The sequence below is a fragment of the Aquarana catesbeiana genome, linkage group LG02, assembly GCF_042186555.1.
Source record: "Aquarana catesbeiana isolate 2022-GZ linkage group LG02, ASM4218655v1, whole genome shotgun sequence".
NCBI lineage: Eukaryota > Metazoa > Chordata > Amphibia > Anura > Ranidae > Aquarana > Aquarana catesbeiana.
Window position 1 is genome coordinate 667,542,379 of NC_133325.1, and position 25,074 is coordinate 667,567,452.

The 25,074-nt window shown below is 40.8% G+C and overlaps 1 protein-coding gene across 1 annotated transcript in view; it reads left to right on the top strand.

Moving 5' to 3' along the window:
• The first annotated feature begins 930 nt into the window (after positions 1–930).
• The window catches only part of MYO1C (myosin IC), a 333,223-nt gene continuing 309,079 nt past the window's right edge, over positions 931–25,074 (top strand). The window contains exon 1 of the mRNA XM_073616641.1: positions 931–1,134. Coding sequence (XP_073472742.1) covers positions 1,045–1,134 — 90 coding nt within the window. The 5' untranslated portion in view covers positions 931–1,044. The remainder of the gene's footprint in view (positions 1,135–25,074) is intronic.

Genomic DNA, 25,074 nt, shown 5'->3' on the forward strand with positions numbered 1-25,074 from the left:
GCACAGAGGTTGTATCTTCTCCCTCTTTTGGTTGGGTTTCTTCTCAAAGCTACTTGCACACCAAAAAACATACTGGTAGATTGTTTGGTTTCCACCCAGATTGGTCCTACAGCATCTGTATGAATTTCTCTAGCAGATTCTGTAGAATCTGTTGGCCCAATGAAAATCAAAAATAAGTCAGACACTGGATGCTGCTAAGACAAAACACTGATAGTATTATTATTATTATTATTATTATACAGGATTTATTTAGTGCCAACAGTTTGCGCAGCACTTTACAACATGGGGCAGACAGTACACTTACAATACAAATCAATACAGGAGGGATCAGAGGGCCCTGTTCGTTAGAGTTTACAATCTAGAAAGAATATTCTCAGAAGAGGTCATATAAAAGTAAAACATGCAAGATTTGTTTGACAGGAAACCCAATAAAGAACAGCAAATATTTTGTTTTGTGAATCCAGTAGTACTTTGCTGTATATTTAAATAATCTATATATAGGAGGTTAGTAGAAACTTCAAGTACTTTTTCCTGGCCTACAAAACTGAACTTTTCACCTTACACAAACCAGCAATCTTGAGCGTACGTGTACTAAGCTTAACAATTAATATCTATGGACATATGCCAAACCTTTCATATTTGTATCTAATGCAGTTTGACCTTCAGTGGTGCCCCCAAGGAGCTTGTTGAACTTTCATGAAGTTCAGTAAAATCACTAGGGGGATAAATTAGTGGCTTCTCGAAGCCTGACACTATAGGAACCAACTGTGACCTCCTGGAAGGCGCTCGTGAACTTTCATTGTCAGCATTCTCACCTTGGCTTTGTATAAACATATAATTCCGGATTATCCACTTAAAATAACGTTCTGGAAGAAATTAGGTTTCCAGTCCTTCCTTAGCTTCCCTAAAACCCTGCTAGCAGTAGTATAGTCACCGCAGTTGCTTTGTAGACGGACAAGAAAGCATCCTAAAAGAGGAGCTAATTATTGGATAGAAACCTACTTTTTGGAGAACAGCAAAAGTTTTTTCTCTATTCATGAGAACATGGAGCTCAAGATCGAGTGTGTTCCCACCGGGGAAATCATCCGAGTGGTCAACCATGATGGAGAGTTTGTGTGCACAAACTGCAAAAACGTAAGTATTTTAGCGATTGAAACATTCGTTTTGGTTTAATACTATGCATTGTTATTAACTTCTTCAGATGTGGCTCTGTAAGACACGTCTTTTATATATTTTCTCTCTGACAGTTTGATGTATCAATGAGGATTGTTTAGCATTTTTGTCACTCATTCTAACCTTTTTGTAGTATGTGTAGATTTCATTACATCATTGCTAAAATCAGATGTTCTCTGATTATTGAGAGGAAGAGGATTATAAAATTTGATTTACAATTAAATCTTTTATGATTGACTATAACAGGCAGTGACAGGCTTATAGAAAATATTGAGTTAAAAAATATTAAAGGCTATTAGATAGATAGATAGATAGATAGATAGATAGATAGATAGATAGATAGATAGATAATATTGTTTGTACGTAATCAAGTTACTATTTGCATGTAACCGATATGAGGTTCAGGAAGGGCGGAGACATTTTATTTGAAGAACTGAATGCTTGTAAAAATCCAAGATACATCTGGGAAGTCTGTCAAGAATTGGTGGTTATAGATTGTTTAGAAAAAAAAACAAGGATTAACACAACGCAGCAGACGTTTAGAGACAATTTGAGTGATTCAAGCATTCTATTACAAAGCTCACATATAAACTTAATATCTGGAATTCACTGCCAACTCAGATGCTTTGATTTTTCAGCATGTCATGATATTTAACTTATGAAACTTGAAGAGAATGCCAGAAATTAGTTGATAGATAAACTACTTTTGCTGTGGGAACAAAATACAATATAAATCAAACGGCATACTACTTCTTTTATCTGTCCTAGTTTGTCAATCTGTCTAGCATGGCTACAATCCCCCATGGTCCCAAGACAAGTGGCCTCTGTTATGTCTACTGTTGGCTCTGCCAATCTCTGTTGTTGTCATCACCCGAAACCTGGAGATGCATTGTTTGCTTTTTCTCCTAAAGAATATCTAAGTACAAGATCAAAAACGTTATATATTGCAGTTTATCAGTCCTTAGACGTGGTGACTGAATTTAATTTAATTTTTCAGGCTAGAAGCACAGAAATCCCTTTTATTTTGCCAGAGATGTGGTGTTCTTGCCACTTCTTGTTAGCTAAACTCAGCTATACTGAAACAGCTTACTCTGAGTTCACTGCACACTGTAAGTTTTTCACAGTGTGCATTAGAACCTGGAGCAAGTCAAACAGAGCCCACCGCATTTCTGAGCTGGAGGGTATCCAGGGATATATATCTCTTTCCTCCCCAGCTTCACTGTCCCTAGGCTGCCCCTTTAAATTAACTGGATTTTAATTTTGGAGGCTCAGCATCACATGTAGGCATTACCTAGGGAAGTTTTCATGCAAATGTAGCCTGCCAAGGAATGCTCACTCCTCCATATTTTCATATCTCCTCCCAAGAGCCAGCCCACTGCTTACATCGGGGGCTGTGATGTTTTCAGGGAGCTGTGTACAGCACCCTGTTGGCTCCTCCCACCAGCCACAATCTGTCTACACTGCATAAAAAAGCACAGGGATAAGGTAAATAATGAAAACAGAAGGTTTTATTTAAAATTTTCATTAGCATGCTAATGTGGGGGAAAAGGAGGAACCAGAGGAGGCAAAATATAAGCTAAATAAACTTCAGGTTTAAAGCACAAAAATATTATCTTCCTTCTGTATACTACTAATCCACTTACTTCCCATTTAATGGACATGATAACCATTGCTCCCTCCGTGGATACAGTGGAGTATCTGAAATTACTACGGAGCAGTTCATCTTCAAATTTCACAGCAGAAACACTGAAGTCATTTAAATCTTTATTTTATCTCAGAAGCTCAGTTCCTCCTGTTCCCTCACAAAACACATAATCCTTGTGTACATTAGGAGGTAGAAGGATGGAAGGCTGTTGGGTCACTGCTGGAAGGGGGAGCAGAGTAAGCTGAACTGTTGAGAGTATTGCTTTGAACTGTTGAGATTCTGCTTTGAAATTTGAAGGTGAATTGTTTCATAGTGTCTGCAGCTGCAGAGGTCTATGAGGGCTTTATTTGAAGCTCTATTATTGCTTGTTAAAAATATGAAAAAACTAATGTCCATAGCCTGTAGTCTATAGAGAAACATTCTATCAGTATGTAACAAGGAAAAATGTAAAATTATAGCGGTAAAATAATGACAGGAATATGAAGATGACACTTTCTAGGATGGGAATACCCACTAATATCCTGGTAACTTCATGACATAGAAAGGGTCACGACGATAGAAAATGGGGAGGTTTCAAGTAAGAATCTAACGTCGTCTATATAGCGGACAACAGACATTCTCGCCTGAATGATGGGGGGAGTAGTTAGCTGAATGACGGTGTTATTTACAGATAATTGCTCTGGTTCAACTGTGCTGGGGTGTCAATACAGTGCTCAAACATAAAATGTTGCCTTTATAACCTGGTTGATTTCACACCAGTAGCCCTAATCTTCATTTCTAGAATCTATATGTCTTCTGTTATGTTCTCTGAAAAGTATTTACAAAAGCAATTGCACTGATAGGTGGGAGAGAAAAAGGCAGGATTCTAAACTGTGGCCCATGGGCTGAATGTGTCCCTTTTTTTTCCAACCCTTGGGCCGTTATTCCTCCCACTGAGTGGAATAATTCCTCCTGTTGACAATAACAGTGAGGTATAATTCCTCACACTGACACCAGTGATTGGTCACTGTTCCTCCCAATGACATCAATAATGCTACACCGTTCTGTCACGAATGTCACGTCTACCTCAATGCAGGTGGTATAAATAAAAAGTGATTTAGCTCTGCACTATATCCAATATGCTTTTATGAAAAAATAAATTAATAAAAAAAATCACCAAAAAATATATTTAAAGTCCACATGTATGTGTTAGATTACAGTCTTTAATCTTTAATGTTTCATATGCTCCGTGATGCAAAAAACACCTCGTGCTACATCCTCTGTCACCACTAGCAGCTCACCTCAGTTTTTGACCCATAAACAACAGGTCAAGCACGCATGTCCCCTTAAGGGATATCTTAGATATGTCAAGGCGATTGGAAACTCCAATTAAGAGTACACTACAGAAATGATACCCAGAAATCAAAACATGTAAAAAATCATAGTGCTTTCCATAAAATGTCACTTATTTATTTAGTAAAAAGTTGAAAATAGACTCACATTAAAAAGTGCACTGTCACTGGTGCACTACAAATAGATCCATCTTTAGACCCCCCCACTGGGGGCAATTTACATGGAGGCTGAAACTTGTGAAGCAATTGCCCCATTTAATTTAATGTTTAACACTGTCCCTTGGGCTGGGCTCGCTTACTCAGATCCTCTGCGTTCTCCTCAGCCTTCTTCACTAGCTCTGCCCCCCCATACACATTACGCCACTGGGCATGGCTTCATCAGAGAGATAGCAAGGAAGGAAGGAGCAAGGTGTGTTGCTCTTCATGAAAACGGTTTTCACACAGGACAGGACCTAACAACCATCACAGTGCTATGTGTGTGAGCAGGAGTCAGTTGAGACCAGAGAAACGTCAGAAAGTCCCTGAATTCAAGTCCATCTCTGTTTTTGAATACTGTCAGAAGGCCTCTCACTGATAGCAGCCATGATGTACGGTCTCACTTTGCCTCTGCAGGTAGAATTACTCTTCTTCCTACATGTTTAATATGGAATATGGCCAAAAAGGATTTTGGGCCATTTGCACAGTAAAAATAAGTCAGCTCTAATGACATGAGCTCCATGTCAGGCTGCTGTAGCGTTTGTTACATGTCTTACTTTTAATGAGTCAGCCTCCTGTTAGCGCTAAATGTTCCAGTGCTGAAACTTGTACTTATGGTAGCAGTACACTCATGACACTGGTCGCTTGCTTAGCATCTACTCCATTCATAAAAAGCCTTGCATTCTTTTCAAGGAATGCAAGACATTTTGCGATTGGAGAGATGATTGTGATGTTCATCTGCATCCTCCTCCAATATCAGAGGTAAATAGAAAACACCGCGCTAACCAGTAAAATGAATGAAAGCTGCTGCATACAGTTTGACAAAAACAACAAAATAGGCATATGGAAAAATGCAGCGCATGTACAAATGAATATAGGTCTTTAAAATGGTGAAACAGTCAAGAAATAACTAATTGACCACAGGTGCCTTGAAACACAAACGTCCATAGATGGATGTGAATGTCCAACCGCACAGGAGGTATAAGTACTCCAAGGGGTGGTGATGGTCTGATGGTTGTCAGAAAACACCTGACATCATACAGCGACTTCCCAACCGAGAAACCGGGTCCCAATGGGTCATTCAGAGAAAGTGCAAAAAAGCCTCTTACCAGATCCTGTGGATTCCCATGTCAGCGACAGGGAATCGCATGCGCAGTTTGTCACAAATGACGTGGAATGGGAGCTCAGGAATCGCCAATCTCTTGGATGGTGGTCTGTATGGATCTCGGCCGGCAACCGGATGGGTCCTCACAACGAACCGTCCTCACACCGAACCGTCCCAGCGTGCATCAGAAGTTTCACAAACGGTCCCCCGAAAGGAGCAGTTGGAGGGACTGGATCTCATGCGGTAAATGTGGAAACAAAAAGAATGTGCCTCCACATGGTGCAGATAAAAAAGGGTGTTTTTATTGACAAAAACGACCATACACAAATAAAAGCGTGATCACGGTGGATAAAAACAAATGGGCAACAAAGAGAGTGGTGTATGTAACCGACGCGTTTCGACCTAGGGGTCTTCAACAGGGGCCCTATGCCCCTGTTGAAGACCCCTAGGTCGAAACGCGTCGGGTACATACACCACTCTCTTTGTGAAACTTCTGATGCACGCTGGGACGGTTCGGTGTGAGGACGGTTCGTTGTGAGGACCCATCCGGTTGCCGGCCGAGATCCATACAGACCACCATCCAAGAGATTGGCGATTCCTGAGCTCCCATTCCACGTCATTTGTGACAAACTGCGCATGCGATTCCCTGTTGCTGACATGGGAATCCACAGGATCTGGTAAGAGGCTTTTTTGCACTTTCTCTGAATGACCCATTGGGACCCGGTTTCTCGGTTGGGAAGTCGCTGTATGATGCCAGGTGTTTTCTGACAACCATCAGACCATCACCACCCCTTGGAGTACTTATACCTCCTGTGCGGTTGGACATTCACATCCATCTATGGACGTTTGTGTTTCAAGGCACCTGTGGTCAATTAGTTATTTCTTGACTGTTTCACCATTTTAACCACTTGAGCCCCGGACCATTATGCTGCCTAAGGACCAGAGGTCTTTTTCCAATTTGGCACTGCGTCGCTTTAACTGCTAATTGCGCGGTCATGCAATGCTGTACCCAAACGAAATTTGCGTCCTTTTCTTCCCACAAATAGAGCTTTCTTTTGATGGTATTTGATCACCTCTGCGGTTTTTATTTTTTGCGCTATAAACGGAAAAAGACCGAAAATTTAGAAAAAAAATGATATTTTCTACTTTTTGTTATAAAAAAAATCCAATAAACTAAATTTTAGTCATACATTTAGGCCAAAATGTATTCGGCCACATGTCTTTGGTAAAAAAAATGTCAATAAGCGTATATTTATTGGTTTACGCAAAAGTTATAGCGTCTACAAACTAGGGTACATTTTCTGTAATTTACACAGCTTTTAGTTTATGACTGCCTATGTCATTTCATGAGGTGCTAAAATGGCAGGGCAGTACAAAACCCCCCCAAGTGACCCCATTTTGGAAAGTAGACACCCCAAGGAAATTGCTGAGAGGCATGTTGAACCCATTGAATATTTATTTTTTTTGTCCCAAGTGATTGAATAATGACAAAAAAAAAAAAAAAAAAAATATTTACAAAAAGTTGTCACTAAATTATATATTGCTCACACAGGCCATGGGCCTATGTGGAATTGCACCCCAAAATACATTCAGCTGCTTCTCTTGAGTATGGGGATACCACATGTGTGGGACTTTTTGGGAGCCTAGCCGCGTACAGGGCCCCGAAAACCAAGCACCGCCTTCAGGATTTCTAAGGGTGTAAATTTTTGATTTTACTCCTCACTACCTATCACAGTTTTGGAGGCCATGGAATGCCCAGGTGGCACAAAACCCCCCAAAATGACCCCATTTTGGAAAGTAGACACCCCAAGCTATTTGCTGAGAGGCATATTGAGTCCATGGAATATTTTATATTTTGACACAAGTTGTGGGAAAGTGACACTTTTTTTTTTTTGCATAAAGTTGTCACTAAATGATATATTGCTCACACAGGCCATGGGCATATGTGGAATTGCACCCCAAAATACATTTAGCTGCTTCTCCTGAGTATGGGGATACCACATGTGTGGGACTTTTTGGGAGCCTAGCCGCGTACGGGGCCCCAAAATCCAATCACCGCCTTCAGGATTTCTAAGGGTGAAAATTTTTGATTTCACTCTTCACTGCCTATCACAGTTTCGGAGGCCATGGAATGCCCAGGTGGCACAAAACCCCCCCAAATGACCCAATTTTGGAAAGTAGACACCCCAAGCTATTTGCTGAGAGGCATGGTGAGTATTTTGCAGCTCTCATTTGTTTTTGAAAATGAAGAAAGACAAGAAAAAACATTTTTTTTTTTCTTTTTTCAATTTTCAAAACTTTGTGACAAAAAGTGAGGTCTGCAAAATACTCACTATACCTCTCAACAAATAGCTTGGGGTGTCTGCTTTCCAAAATGGGGTCATTTGGGGGGGTTTTGTGCCACCTGGGCTTTCCATGGCCTCCGAAACTGTGATAGGCAGTGAAGAGTGAAATCAAAAATTCACGCCCTTAGAAAGCCTGAAGGCGGTGCTTGGTTTTCGGGGTCCCGTACGTGGCTAGGCTCCCAAAAAGTCTCACACATGTGGTATCCCCGTACTCAGGAGAAGCAGCAGAATGTATTTTGGTGTGTAATTTCACATATTTCCATGGCATGTTTGAGCAATATATCATTTAGTGACAACTTTGTGCAAAAAAAAAAAAAAAAAAAAAAATGTGTCTCTTTCCCGCAACTTGTGTCGCAATATAAAATATTCCATGGACTCGACATGCCTCTCAGCAAATAGCTTGGGGTGTCTACTTTCCAAAATGGGGTCATTTGGGGGGGTTTTGAACTGTCCTGGCATTTTATGCACAACATTTAGAAGCTTATGTCACACATCACTCACTCTTCTAACCACTTGAAGACAAAGCCCTTTCTGACACTTATTGTTTACATGAAAAAGTTATTTTTTTTTTGCAAAAAAATTACTTTGAACCCCCAAACATTATATATTTTTTTAAAGCAAATGCCCTACAGATTAAAATGGTGGGTGTTTCATTTTTTTTTTTTCATACAGTATTTGCGCAGCGATTTTTCAAACGCATTTTTTGGGGAAAAAACACACTTTTTTAAATTTTAATGCACTAAAACACACTATATTGCCCAAATGTTTGATGAAATAAAAAAGATGATCTTAGGCCGAGTACATTGATACCAAACATGACATGCTTTAAAATTGCGCACAAACGTGCAGTGGCAACAAAATAAATACATTTTTAAAAGCCTTTAAAAGCCTTTACAGGTTACCACTTTAGATCTACAGAGGAGGTCTACTGCAAAAATTACTGCCCTCGATCTGACCTTCGCGGTGATACCTCACATGCATGGTGCAATTGCTGTTTACGTTTGACGACAGACCGCCGATTGCGTTCGCCTTAGCGCGAGAGCAGGGGGCGACAGGGGTGCTTTTTTTTTTTTTTTCTTTATTATTTTTCTGCTTTTTTTATCTTATTTTTAAACTGTTCCTTTCATATTTTTTTTTTTTAATCATTTTTATTGTTATCTCGGGGAATGTAAATATCCCCTATGATAGCAATAGGTAGTGACAGGTACTCTTTTTTGAAAAAATTGGGGTCTATTAGACCCTAGATTTCTCCTCTGCCCTCAAAGCATCTGACCACACCAAGATCGGTGTGATAAAATGCTTCCCCAATTTCCCAATGGCGCTATTTACATCCGGCGAAATCTAAGTCATAAAATGCTCGTAGCTTCCGGTTTCTTAGGCCATAGAGATGTTTGGAGCCACTCTGGTCTCTGATCAGCTCTATGGTCAGCTGGCTGAATCACCGGCTGCATTCTCAGGTTCCCTGTTGAGACAGGAGAGCCAGAGAAAAACACAGAAGACGGTGGGGGGGGGGGGGGAATTCCCTCCCACGGCTTGTAAAAGCAGTCTAGAGGCTAATTAGCTGCTAGGATTGCTTTTACATGAAAGCCGACCGCTGGCTGAAAAGAATGATACCAAGATGATACCTAAATCTGCAGGCATCATTCTGGTATAACCACTCAAAGTCGTGAATGGCGTACCTGAAGACAAAAAAATGGTTAACAATAAAGCACAGTAAACGGTAAAGTATAAAAAATTGCATACCTGAAAAAGCAAACATGATAAAACATAATAACAATAAAACGTTGCAGAATAGAATACAGTAAAAAAGAGCAGAACAATAGAGAGAGAATAGAGAGAGAGAGAACAATAAAACGACAACTATTTTTTTTTATTTTATATATATATTTTTTTTTTTTACACTTTTTTTGTAACTAACTTTTATAACGGTAACCGGTTCCAGGTTCGGGTCTCTCAAAATGCGATGGCATCTTGGGAGACCCTGTGAAAGTGTGCCTAGTCTGTGCAATGCTGTACCCTACGCTAATACTCAACTAGTGAATGGTAGCGTTCAAAACATTCACCAATGCAAAGACCAGGATTGTCAGGACAGGAGGGACAATAATAGCGGGTGTCACGCCTATATCCGCGCTTCCTGCAGACACAACATCTTTTTTGGGGGTTCGTTGGGTAGGGGTACTCGGGAGGACATAAAGAAAATGCCTCTCATGCAGCCGACTGCATTTGGTTGGGGATGTGAATGGGGGAAGTACGGGCGCTGCAGAAGCGGTGGGTTCCCAATTAGGATTGGCGAATGCAGCAGGAAGGGCACTATGGGCACGACGGGCCTGTGTTTGTCTTTTTGGTGATAGCGGGACACTACTTGTGCTTGCCACCTCACCAGCTTGAACTGCACTTATGGGACTGGCCACGTCACCAAGTGTTACTGCAGTGCTGGTTTGACTACGACCGGGGTGTACTAGGCCGCTGGCGCTTGCCAGTTCACCAAAACGCTACCAAAAAAACTGTTAGCGATCGCAGGGATCAAGGCCTGACTCTGCGAACGCTGCAGTTATGCGTTTAGTGTTTTGTAAGTGTCAGTGATCGATCGATACTGCACTTGGGTGAGCTGGGCTGGGCTGGGCGGAGGGGCAAAACGCAGGTGCTAGCAGGTATCTGGGCTGATCCCGCTAACACTGCGTTTTTGGGAACCCTAAACTGCTGGGGACGCTAGTATAGATCTGATCGGATCAGATATTGATCCGTTCAGATACTATACCACTAAGGGAGGTGTACGGTGTGTGCGTGGGTGTTAGCGGTACTGGCGCTAACCTGACGCTGCCTGGGGCTGGTGCTTGCCAGTTCACCAAAACGCTACCAAAAAAACTGTTAGCGATCGCAGGGATCAGGCCTGACTCTGCGAACGCTGCAGTTATGCGTTTAGTGTTTTGTAAGGGACAGTGATCGATCGATACTGCACTTGGGTGGGCTGGGCTGGGCCGGGCGGAGGGGCAAAACGCAGGTGCTAGCAGGTATCTGGGCTGATCCTGCTAACACTGCGTTTTTGGGAACCCTAAACTGCTGGGGACGCTAGTATAGATCTGATCGGATCAGATATTGATCCGATCAGATACTATACCACTAAGGGAGGTGTACGGTGCGTGCGTGGGTGTTAGCGCTACTGGCGCTAACCTGACGCTGCCTGGTGCTTGCTTGCCAGTTCACCAAAATGCTACCAAAAAAACTGTTAGCGATCGCAGGGATCAGGCCTGACTCTGCGAACGCTGCAGTTATGCGTTTAGTGTTTTGTAAGTGACAGCGATCGATCGATACTGCACTTGGGTGGGCCGGGCGGAGGGGCAAAACGCAGGTGCTAGCGGGTATCTGGGCTGATCCCGCTAACACTGCGTTTTTGGGAACCCTAAACTGCTGGGGACGCTAGTATAGATCTGATCGGATCAGATATTGATCCGTACAGATACTATACCACTAACGGAGGCGTATGCTGCGTGCGTGGGTGTTAGCGGTACTGGCGCTAATCTGACGCTGCCTGGGGCGACGCATATCACCGCCGGGCGATCAGGGGGCTAAACCTTTATTCGGTAATAAACGGCGGGTGCCCTGACACTATAAAAAATAAACGAACTAACCAGCGTCAACCGTAACGTTTATACGGTGATCAGTGGTGAAAGGGTTAACTAGGGGGCAATCAAGGGGTTAAAACATTTATTAGATAGTATATGGGGGTCCCTGACGCTATAAAACGCTGACGGCGAACCTAAATATTTACGTCCCTAACTAGCGTCACCAGTGACACTAATACAGCGATCAGAAAAATGATCGCTTAGTGACACTGGTGACAGGGGGTGATCAAAGGGTTAAAACTTTATTAGGGGGGGTTAGGGGGGTATCCTAGACCTAAAGGGGGGTAATACTAACTGTCCCAACACTGTAACTGTCACAAACTGACACTATGCAGTAATCAGAAAAAAAAAAAAAAAACCTGCTGGTGTCAGTTTGTGACAGGGGGGGGGATCGGGGGGCGATCGGGGGGGGGGATCGGGGTGTTTAGTGTGCCTGGCATGTTCTACTGTGTGTGTGTGTGTTGTGCACTTACATTGATGTCTTCTCCCCTCGGCGCTGGAACGGAAACTACCGAGCCGAGGGGAGATGACATCATTTCCTTTGCTGCTGTTTAGCATACAGCAGCAAAGGAATGTTCCCATTGGCCGGCGGCGATCGCGAGGGGGGGGCCACGAACGGATGGCCTCCCCCTCATCTCGGATCGCCGGGGAACAGAACGGGACCGCCTCGGGCACCGGGGGGGGGGGTCCGATCGGACCCCCCACCCGCGGAAGGCAAATCACGTACATGTACGTGATTTTGCCTGCCCGTGCCGCTTTGCCGACGTAAATCGGCGTTAGGCGGTCCTTAAGTGGTTAAAGACCTATATTCATTTGTACATGCGCTGCATTTTTCCATATATCCTCCTCCAATAACAGAGCACCTTGTGTTCACTGAAAAGAGCTTTAAAGTAATGTAATAAAAAGTGTAAAAGGAATAATAAAATCCCTAAATCAGCTGTAATTGTAGCTGAATTTAGGTACTAAAATATGTGGAGGGACAGTGCTTTGCACACCACAGATTGAAAACCTCATATTGTAGAGTTGTATAACTTAAGGCCAGGGCAGGTGCAAGGATTTTTGACACCCTCGGCAAAACCTCATTTTGCCGCCCCCTTTGGCTCCACCCATGACTCCACCCCCTTTGCCCTGCCCATGTATACCCCAACTTTTTAATGAAGCGCCCATCAAATGCAGTCTCACCAGCACCCATCAATGCAGCCTACCAGAGCCCATCAAATCCAGCCTCACCAGTGTCCATCAATGCAGCCAATCAAGGAGAGAGGGGGGAAGGGAGAGGGCGGGGGAGGGGGGGTACACGATCCGACCCCTCGGTACATGGGCAGATCAGTGTTTATACACCAAATACATTTACATGCGAATCTGCCATAATGCAATCTCAGACAGTGACAGTATTTCACTCACCAGGTCTGGGGCTCTGCAGACTGCTCTGCATCCATCCGACAACGCGACCCTGCCAGGTGTGTGTGAGGAACAATTTTAAACTCTGCCTGCCTCAGTGCCTCCTCCAGGCAGGCTCCACCTGTCACCAAGCCTAGATTGCCGCCACTAGGCGCTATAGCACTTAAGTAACACTGCCGGCGTTGTTCAGGACAGACCAGGAGGGAGAGTGGCCTCTAAGACGGGGGGCGGGGCCAGGGGACACAGGATTAGGAATCATGCATGGGCAGAGAGGCAAATCGGCTGGCTGTAGTCACGTCACGGACAGCAATCACAGGTCACTGATGACTGATCATAGGCGTGCAAAGGCGCAGCAGGGGATGTTTGCTTGCTTCCATTCGTTCAGGAGTCAGGACACAGATACAGTCCTCCACCGTGCGAACAGAGCGGCAGCTGTCTGCTGATGCTGAGACTTAGTTGCTTGCTGCAGAGAGAGGAGAGTAGGAACACCAGCAGCTGGGCGCCCTAGGCAGTTGTCTAGTTTGCCTAGTGGTAGCACCGGCCCTGCTTAAGGCCACCCAGAGGACATGACAATTAACAAACAAATATATGAAAAATAAAGAAGAAAGGAGAGCCCTGTCAGCAAGAATAATCAGTCAGCGATGGTGATGTGGCACTGTAAAAATGCATATGCTGTATGTAGAAGAGAAAGCTGGATAAGTAGAAGCAGTGTTTAGAGAGAGGATAGTCTGGTGGTGCCAGGGCCTGAAATGCAGCCAGAGACATGAGAGGAAACGATCATGTAACAAAAGGACAGAGAGAAAAGTAAGTCAGCTTTACAAAACAGCAATTAGAGACTAAAAAATGCTACAATTACAGGATCCTTTATATGAACTGAATGATTTTGCAGAATATGTGAAAGTCTGATAATGCAAACAGAATGTAATTCGGATGTAAATGACTGCTAATTTAAAACACTCAAATGTCTTCATGTTCAATAATCTCATAGAAGAAATCTAGCATGCTTTAGCCTAAAATGGTAGTTATCATAGTATATGTAGATATTTAAAGAGACCCTGTCAGGTGTATGATCAAATGAAACCCTCAGCGGAATAGTCACCTCTCTGGAGGCCCTTTTCTCCTTCCTTCCCACCATTTCAGTGCTGTAGCCTTTTTCTGTGGCTTCACCATGCAACATGTCAGTGCCAGAGTCCTTTAGGACTACTTCACTACAGGGCATAGGGATCAAAAGAAGGAACCATGGCGTGCAATGGGGGACACAGATTTTCAACACTCCTGGACTTGTACAAGACAAGTACAGAGGCTGCAGCACTGGAATAGAAGGGAGGTCAAATACACAGATTATTAGAAATGTGAGTATATTGCTTCTTCTTTAGCAGGTAACTGGCAAATTCTTTTAAAAGCCTAAGTCCAGGGTTAAAAACCCTACCGGGTTAATTTTTGTTTTCTGTCTGTTCATAATTGGGGAAGCCTCCCTTTATTTATATCTCAGAGATACAACAGGAAGTTAAGGGAAATCTCCCAAGTGAGGGGAAGTCCCCACTTAGACAGTTGTTCCCTGAACAGGTTTTCGTATTGTAAGATTTCCCCTCACCTCTTGCTCTGGGATTTCTCCTCAGTTTCATTCTCAGTAACAATAATTTCTAGTACAAATAGAAGGAAAAATCTTCCCAATGGGGACACAAGCACTAATTAAAAAAACTCCTCCACTTTCTCTTAATCTGAAAAAATAAAGGGTTTTGCTTTAAGATAAACTTTTAAGAGGACCTTCACTCATAAACTTTAGGGACACTTCCTTCCCCAGTTTTTTATTTATTTATTTATTTTTTTTACCAAATACCTTTTTTTTTTAATTAGCAGTCGCCCACTTCCAGATGCCCTGCTTAGATAAGTATAGTATATATCAGTGATATAGTGTCCTTCTCGCTAATTGGATTATGTAATGTGAAACAAAAACTCATATATATTAAATTATATATATAAAAAAATTATTATATATATAAAAAATATTTTGCAGCAAAATCTGAGTGTTCACAGCGACAATAAATGGTGATAAATAGAGAAAATGATTTTGCGCAATATTTTAGTGAATAAAAGTGAAATTAATAGCTTTGAATAATGTGCATCCAGTGTGAAAGGCATACAAACCTCTAAATAATAGTGTACTGAATGATGTGCCATAAACAACACTCATTATAGGGACAAAATTGTCTCACATGTATAATGGATGCTGTGAATCCTCATATATAGGAAAAAAGCTATAATATGTGCAAAGCAGTGCAATATGACCATGTGTACTTATAATACCGAAGTGAAAGGTTAAACTAAAAATACACTAAATAGATAAATTGAAAAAAGATATATAAATAAAGTGCAAAATTGGAATAATGAACGTGATTCAGTCCATGAAAAACAATCAATTATAATGGAGAGTCTCTTATATGTGGGATTTGGAAGATAAAAGATCCTCTAATCAGTAACTGGCTGATGTTAAAATTTGGTAAAATGACCCATTAGGGCTCCATGTAATGTCTTCTGAGTGTGGTCTCACAGAACTCTCACCTTCAAACTGATGTATGTTAGCATTAGGGGTTGAAGATAAGTTGTTGTCATTTCTGGTGGGTTCTGTGAGTGAAGTTCATGGATCTCTCCCTTAAATTCCTCCGTCGATATCTCCTATATAAACTTTGATATTGCCACCCAAGTGGCAAGGGAAAAGAGAAGGGGAGGGGGAAAGAGGCCTCCACTAGTGTGATAACGTTTAAATAATGGGGTAATGTTTATTAAGTGCCTAAGGTAGGACTCTTACATTGTGACAGATAAAACAGGCAAAGTGGGTAAAAATGAAAATCTGGCATTCTCAGCGCCCTCTCACTTGTATTCCTGATGTGCGTATCGCTCCGGCCACTCCCTACGCGTTACGACACAGTCACGTGTCTACATCTGGGGAACTGGATTGGATGTTCTATGCTAATTTAAATAACGAAAAAAACGGAAATCTTAAGGCCGCCATCTTAGTTGTGGTCAATGTTTACTTGGTATCGCGGCCATTTTGCCTTGGGCTAAGGGGTTTGAGATGTCGTCCATTTTGTTGTGGCTAAATGTTATTTTTTCTCTATTCCGTGTGTGTCAATGGACGCGGCCATTTTTTTGGTGGAACGCTCTTTGAATAACATAGAGCTATTTTACCAATAGCCTATTTGTAATCGGGATAATGTAAGATCGTGATAACAGATGTATAAAATAGTATATAAAATATGAAAAACTAAGTCGTAAACTTTATTTGTAACTAGTATTAAAAAATATAGTGATATTCCAAATGTTGGACAATATTTGATACACAAGTGGGCAGATTTAAATACCACACTGATAATAAAATATGGAGTGATTATTTAGGAATAGGTGTCCTAAATAAATAACCTAGATTACTTTTATTATGCAAATAAGGAACAGGTATGAGAGTGCCCTGACAATCTACCAATATTACAGTTATGCATAATAAACAAAAATGATGTTGTTCAATATTGCAAATATGTCTAAAATACAATGAATTAAAATATTATGAATAAAAATATTCTATGATGCTAATACAAGTCATCAATTAAAAAATTCTCTTAAAACTGAATAATATAAAAGAAAAATTATGTCTATGGATCTATAAATAGCATGTGTCATTATGGAGGAAATATGTATATACTTCATATTCAATCACCAAAAGAGGAGAGTGAAGGTAGATAATTATTAATTTAAATGTTGGTTATACAGATCATTTTAAAAATTACTTAAAAAGCAGTTTAAATCAAACTCTACGTTGAGGCCTCCAGGTACAAGAGTCCGCAAGGTATGGATCCATTTGGATTCTTTTTGGCTTTTATTTCTAACCATATGGCTTCCTCTCCAAGATTTTTTATATTTTTCTATTCCCCAAAACTGAAGATGTGTGGGGTCTTTATTGTGAACTTGGGAAAAATGTCTCGACACATTATGTTTAGGGAAGCCGGATTTGATATTTTGGACATGTTCTTGTATTCTTACTTTGAGTGCTCTTTTTGTTCGGCCTACATATTGGAGATTACAGCTACACTGTAAAACATAGTCTACTCCCTCTGTATGGCATCCTATAAAGTCCCTAATGTTATAGGTCTGAGGTCTGCTCTGTGCTGGTGGCTATAAATTCTTTGCGTTTTCCCTGGAATTTTTGTGCGTGTCACCATGCATAGCAATTTCGACAGGGATAAAACCCTTGCCCTGAAAAAAATGTATATGTAGGTATAGGGGGAGGTTCAACTACCGATTTCACAATTAAATCTCTAATGGTAGGTGCTCTTTTGTAGACTATGTTGGGTCTTTCTGGCAGAATTTTTTTGAGGTCCTTGTCATTCTTGAGGATGTGCCAATGCTTTTGAATGACTTTCACTACATCCTTATGTTGTATGTTGTAGTCTAATATTATACAAGGTGCTTCCTGTTGGAATGTCTTTTTAGAGTGGTCATAGAGCATTGTTGTTTTATCCATTTCATTTACATGTTCAATTTGGCTTTCTACCCAGTGGTCATCGTATCCCTTCATCTTGAATCTTTCTCAAATCACTTTGGCTTGGTTCTTATAATCCTCTTCTTTAGTACAGTTTCTTTTTATTCTTATAAGTTGTTCTTTTGGAATGTTGTATAGCCAGGGTTTGTGGTGACAACTATCTATTGAAAGATAGCTGTTGGCATCTACATTCTTAAAGTGAGTTTTTGTCACTATTTTCTGTCCTTCTAGACTGATATTCAAATCCAGGAAGTCAACTTCTTTTTCATCTATTTTCCATACCAAGCTGATGTTTTTGTTGTTCTCATTTAGTCTGTTTAGGAACATTTCTAGGGAACTCCTGTCCCCATTCCAGACTATGACTAAGTCTACCTTTTATATAGGGAGAGTTCGGCGAGGGTGTCTGTATACACCGCCGTCTCTTCCCACTGTGCCATAAATGTGTTTGCCACCCCTGGTGCAAATTTAGCACCAATGGCAATCCCTAATGCTTGTTTGTAGTAGGTTTGGTTATGCCAAAAATAATTGCACTTGAGACAAAAATCGAGACATTTAATTAAATATTTCTTTGCTTACATATTAAAGTGCTATGTTTTCTTAGAAGCCACTTGGTGGCTGAGCATGCATCGTGATGTTGAACTATTGTATAGAGTGATGTGACATCCGCAGTGGCCAGTAAGGTCCTTTCTTCTAGTACTGGTATTGTATCCAAAAGTTGTAGTACATGTTTAGTGTCTTTTAAATATGCTTGGGTTTGTTGGACTGCCGGTTGTATAAAGAAATCAATGTACTGTCCCATTCGTGATATAAGGGAGTCAATTCCATTAACTATTGGTCTTCCAGGTGGATTTTCTTTACATGAGAATTTTAGGGACTGTGTAGATGATCGGGATTCTGCAAGCTTCTGGTACCAAATATTTTGATTCTTTTGGGTTAAAGATATTCTCCTTAACCCCCAAGTTGACCAGGTCTTCCAATTCTTTCTTGTATTTTGTAGTTGGATTCCCAAGTAATTTAATGTAATTTGTTTCATCATGTAGCTGTCTATTTAGTTCATTAAGATATTGTTCTTTGGATTGTAATACTATTGCACCTCCCTTATCTGCTGGCCGAATTATTATGTCATTCCTCTCAGTCAAGAGTTTTATGCCCTTTTTTATATGTATAGGATCTGAGGCTTTTCTAAGTTTTAGAGATTCTAGACCTTGTAAAACTAGATTTTTGAAAACCTCTATGTGTTGATTATTACATACTTGTGGATTATATACTGAAGCATTACGTAATGTACTGTGTACTCGTGACTGGGAAGTTTCTGTCATTATATTTTGTGGTTTCCAAGGGTTGTTCATCACGTATTTTTTAATATTGATTTTTCTTATGTATTTTTGTATTCCTATGTATGTGTTGAGGTTTTTAACAGGTGCGTGTTTGAGGCCTTTGTCTAACACTGCTAGTTCTTCTGTCGTAATGGATATTCCGCTTAGGTTAACCACATTTTCTCCAACTACTCTCTTTTTCTTTTGGAGTCTCTTTCCTGCTCTACATCCTCTCTTCATTCTGGCCACTACAAGATGTGTATCATTCACCCAGGAGACGACCCCAAGAAGACCGAACAAGAAGTACCCCAGAACGAAGAGAGGACGTAGAGCTGGAAAGAGACTCCAAAAGAAAAAGAGCGTAGACTACAACATACAACATAAGGATGTAGCGAAAGTCATTCAGAAGCATTGGCACATCCTCAAGAATGACAAGGACCTCAAAAAAATTCTGCCAGAAAGACCCAACATAGTCTACAAAAGAGCACCTACCATTAGAGATTTAATTGTGAAATCGGTAGTTGAACCTCCCCCTATACCTACCTACATATACATTTTTTTCAGAGAAAGGGTTTTATCCCTGTCGAAATTGCTATGCAGGGAAAACGCAAAGAATTTATAGCCACCAGCACAGGGCAGACCTATAACATTAGGGACTTTATAGGATGCCATACAGAGGGAGTAGTCTATGTTTTACAGTGTAGCTGTAATCTCCAATATGTAGGCCGAACAAAAAGAGCACTCAAAGTAAGAATACAAGAACATGTCCAAAATATCAAATCCGGATTCCCTAAACATACTGTGTCGAGACATTTTTCCCAAGTTCACAATAAAGACCCCACACATCTTCAGTTTTGGGGAATAGAAAAATATAAAAAATCTTGGAGAGGAAGCCATATGGTTAGAAATAAAAGCCAAAAAGAATCCAAATGGATCCATAACTTGCGGACTCTTGTACCTGGAGGCCTCAACGTAGAGTTCGAATTAAACTGCTTTTTAAGTAATTTTTAAAATGATCTGTATAACCAACATTTAAATTAATAATTATCTACCTTCACTCTCCTCTTTTGGTGACTGAATAGATTGAATATGAAGTATATACATATTTCCTCCATAATGACACATGCTATTTATAGATCCATAGACATAATTTTTCTTTTATATTATTCAGTTTTAAGAGAATTTTTTAATTGATGACTTGTATTAGCATCATAGAATATTTGTATTCATAGTATTTTTATTCATTGTAATTTAGACATATTTGCAATATTGAACAACATCATTTTTGTTTATTATGCATAACTGTAATATTGGTAGATTGTCAGGGCACTCTCATACCTGTTCCTTATTTGCATAATAAAAGTAATCTAAGTTACTTATTTAGGACACCTATTTCTAAATAATCACTCCATATTTTATTATCAGTGTGGTATTTAAATCTGCCCACTTGTATATCAAATATTGTCCAACATTTGGAATATCACTATATTTTTTGATAATAGTTACTAATAAAGTTTACGACTTAGTTTTTCATATTTTATATACTATTTTATACATCTGTTATCACGATCTTACATTATCCCGATTACAAATAGGCTATTGGTAAAATAGCTCTATGTTATTCAAAGATCGTTCCATCAAAAAAATGGCCGCGTCCATTGACACACACGGAATAGAGAAAAAATAACATTTACCCACAACAAAATGGACGACATCTCAAACCCCTTAGCCCAAGGCAAAATTACCACGATACCAAGTAAACATTGACCACAACTAAGATGGCGGCTTTAAGATTTCCATTTTTTTCGTTATTTAAATCAGCATAGAACATCCAATCCAGTTCCCCAGATGAAGACACGTGACTGTGTCGTAACTCGTAGGGGAAGGGCCAGAGCGATACGCACATCAGGAATACAAGTGCAGGGCGCTGAGAACGCCAGATTGTCATTTTTACCCACTTTGCCTGTTTTATCTGTCACAATGTAAGAGTCCTACCTTAGGCACTTAATAAACATTCCCCCATTATTTAAACGTTATCACACTAGTGGAGGCCTCTTTTCTTTCCCCCCTTCTTTTTTCCCCTGCCACCAGGGTGGCAATATCGAAGTTTATATAGGAGATATCGATGGAGGAATTTAAGGGAGAGATCCATGGACTTCACTGACAGAACCCACCAGAAATGACAACAACTTATCTTCAACCTCTAATGCTGACATACATCAGTTTGAAGGTGAGAGTTCTGTGAGACCACACTCAGAAGACATTACATGGAGCCCTAATGGGTAATTTTACCACATTTTAACATCAGCCAGTTACTGATTAGAGGATCTTTTATCTTCCAAATCCCACATATAAGAGACTCTCCATTATAATTGATTGTTTTCCATGGACTGAATCACGTTCATTATTCCAATTGTGCACTTTATTTATATATAATTTTTCAATTTATCTATTTAGTGTTTTAATTTAACCTTTCACTGTGGTGTTATAAGTACACATGGTCATATTGCACTGATTTGCATATATTATAGCTTTTTTCCTATATATGAGGATTCACAGCATCCATGATACATGTGAGACAATTTTGTCCCTATAAGTGTTGTTTATGTCACATCATTCAGTACACTATTATTTAGAGGTTTGTATGCCTTAAACACTGGATGCACATTATTCAAAGCTATTAATTTCACTTTTATTCACTAAAATATTGCGCGAAATCATTTTCTCTATATCAGCCACCCACAGCCTCCTGGGCTACATACATCACACATCCAAGGAGGCACAAAAAGCAAGGATGGAGCCACTCAACTTCCAGAAGTCCAGAATACATTTATCAATATCATCCAAAACATGGAAAATCCATCTGCTTCTTTTACGCATTTCACTCCATCAGGAACTTGGTCATAGATAGTTAAGTGGCTCCATGCTTGCTTTTCGTGCCTCTATTGCTAGTGGACCATGGACTGTTTTGGAGTGTGCATCCTTCAGGCAGTGGAGCATTGGTGAGAGCCTTGCAGCAGAGTGCCTGGAATGCAACATATCCCAGGAGGTTGTAGAAATCATGGCATGTATGCAGTTGATAGGGATCAAGGGAGTGTCTTTGGAGGCTGGCTGTACAAACAAGAGTTGGCTCTTGATTAAGGGAAACTCATGATGGTAGGACGATACGTGGCGGGGAGTGGTGAGAAAGGACCAACACAGGGATTGCTGGGTGTCCTGAAGAATAAAACTAAAGTTAAAATTTCAATGAAGTTTTTGTTTTTTTTTGCCTGTTTTCTCATTGTGGAGATTTCTCCTTACTTATTGTCCCTGTGATGTCCATACAAAGAATAGAAGGTGCATCTGTTATGGGGAGAGGAAGGCATGGACAGCAATAAAATAATCTTACAGAGCTAAGGGCCATGTCACACTGTCACACTAACAACTTTGTATCTGAGATATGCAGCAGCTACACATTGCTGTGCTTATTTTGTCTGGAGATTTGTAAGCTGGCTGCTGTATCTGTCTGCAATGCTTATTTAGGCAGCTATAAACTGCTGGTGTGCCATGATCATCATCAGCTGCATTGGATACCTTCTCCTCCTCATTTGAAACCACCACCTGGCAAATAAGCAATATCTAATTGTAATTACTTGTCACCTTTGTTTCTATTTGGTCACATGCCAATTGGGCTTCTTCTCCACTAATCCTGCGCTGCCATTTTGTTTCCTATATGTCATCAGTAGCCAGCTTCTTATGCGTTTCAGGCTAGGTTCACACTTGCGAGTTGGAAAAACACAGCATGTGATACGCACAGGAATCGCACCACATTCCTGTGCACATCACATGTGATGTCTGTGCGGTGCCATTTCAGCCATGCATTTTTTATGACTGAAATTGCATCGCATCCGCACCAAAATGGTGCAGGACCCTTTTTTTCTCATTGGCAATCACACTGCATTTTGATATTTGTTTTCAGGGTGTCATTAACAAAACATTAACACCCGCAGCAGATAGCATGGATGCCGTACAATTGCTTAGAGTGCAATGTGATGCGGGGAAACGCAGCGACTTTAAACATTAGTTTAAACCGAGACTCAAGGTCGGCCCTCTGGTTAGGTTGCTATAGCCATGGCAAAGTGTAAAAAAAAACAAAAAAAAAAGCATAAAAAATGACTCCCCCCCCCCCCCCCCCGAGATCACATCATTTATAAACCAGATCACCCTGGAAGTTACTGGTGATGTAGCTTTTCCAGGGAGCAGCTGTGAGGCCAGGGTTACATCACCAGTGCCTCAATGCAGTGGTGGGACAAGGTCATCCAGTGCCCATGGCAAAGTTGGCAAACTTTGCCCCCCTCCCCTGTTCATGATGTGCAAGCTTAGGGGATCTTATACCCAGCAGTCACTCACTTGTAAAAATCACTGCCGTAGTCACTACTCCTCTCAACCTTGTAACAGAAGGAAGGCGCCCCCATCCCTACAGTAGACCATTGCACCCAGGCCAACTGTCCCTCCTTCCCACCCCTTGTCCCGGCCCTGCCTCAATGTGCCAGAAAATGGGAGTAAAGGATAATAAATTGGAATAAAATAAATGTGAATAAACATTTTTTTTTACTTGCTATTGGGACACACTTTACTATACTTTGCAGCTTGCTATTGGGGCACTCTGAAGGCAGGAGAAGCCAGAAGCGTCGGTGGGGAACCCCAGAAGAGGAGAATCAGGGCTGCTCTGTGCAAAACGATTACACAGAGTATAATGTGTTTACTGTTTAACCACCTCAATACAGGGCACTTACACCCCCTTCCTGCTCAGACCAATTTTCAGCCCTTCAGCGCTCTCACACTTTGAATGACAATTACTCAATCATGCAACACTGTACCCATATGAAATTTGCACTCTTTTCTCACACAAATAGAGCTTTCTTTTGGTGGTATTTAATTACTAGTGTTTTTTTTTTTTTTTGTGCTATAAATAAAAAAGAATGTCAATTTTGTGAAAAAAAAATTTTCTTTGTTTCTGTCACAAAATTTTGCAAATTAGTCATTTTTCTTCATACATTTTGGCCAAAAGTTATACTGCTACATATCTTTGGTAAAAATAACCCAAATTAGTGTATATTATTTGGTCTTTGTGAAAGTTATAGAGTCTACAAACTATGGTGCCAATCAGTGAAAATTGAAAACATCTGATCAGCACTTTAGTACATCAGGTGTATCTCATTTCTTGAGACACTAACAAGTCAGGAAAGTACAATTACCCCCCAAGTGACCCCTTTTTACAAAGTAGACATTCCAAGGTATTAAGTAAGTAGCATGGTGAGTTTTTTAAGTTGTATTTTTTTCCCACAATTCTTTGCAAAATGAACATTTTTTTTTTAAACAAAATTGTCATATTATCAGGTTATTTCTCACACACAGCATATGCATACAACAAATTACACCCCAAAATACCTTCTGCTACTCTTCCCAAGTATGGCGATACCACATGTGTGAGACTTTTACGCAGCCTGGCCACATACAAAGGCCCAACATTGAAGTAGCACCTTCAGGCGTTCCACAAGCATAAATGCCACATCTCATTTCTCAACCACCTATTACACTTTTGAAGGCCCTGGAGCACCAGGACAATGGAATTGCCCACAAAATTACCCCATTTTGGAAAGCAAACACCCCAACGTATAATCTACAAGGCATAATGAGTCTTTTGAATGGTTCATTTTTTTCCAGAAGTTTTTGGAAAATGTGTAAAAAAAAAAAAAAATGAAAATTTCTAACACATAGCATGTATATAGCAAAAATGACACCCCAAAATACATTATGCTACTCTTCCCGAGTATGGCGATACCACATGTGTGAGACTTTTACACAGCCTGGCAAATCTCATTTTATTCCTACCTATCACACTTTTGGTCCTTGAGCACCAAGACAGTGGAATTACCCACAAAATGACCCCATTTTGGAAAGCAAACACCCGAACATATATTCTATGAGGCATGTGCTGCAGATAGGTACTCGGGTACTCTGATGGGCTGCAGATAGGTACTCGGGTAACTTGATGAGCTGCAGACAGGTACCTGGGTACTCTGATGGGCTGGTGACAGGTACTCGGGTATTCTGATGGCCTGGTGACAGATACCCAGGTACTCTGATGGGTTACAGATAGGTACTCAGGGACTCTGATGGCTGGTATTCGGGTACTCTGAAGGGCGATGACAGGTACTCAGTACTCATATGAACTGTGACAGGTACTTGGGTACTCAGATTAACTGTGGCAGGTACTCAGGTACTCAGATGAACTGAGACAGGTACTCGGGTACTCAGATGGACTGTGACAGGTACTCAGATGGACTGTGACAGGTACTCAGGTACTCATATGGACTGTGACAGGTACTCAGGTACTCTGGTACTCATATGGACTGTGACAGGT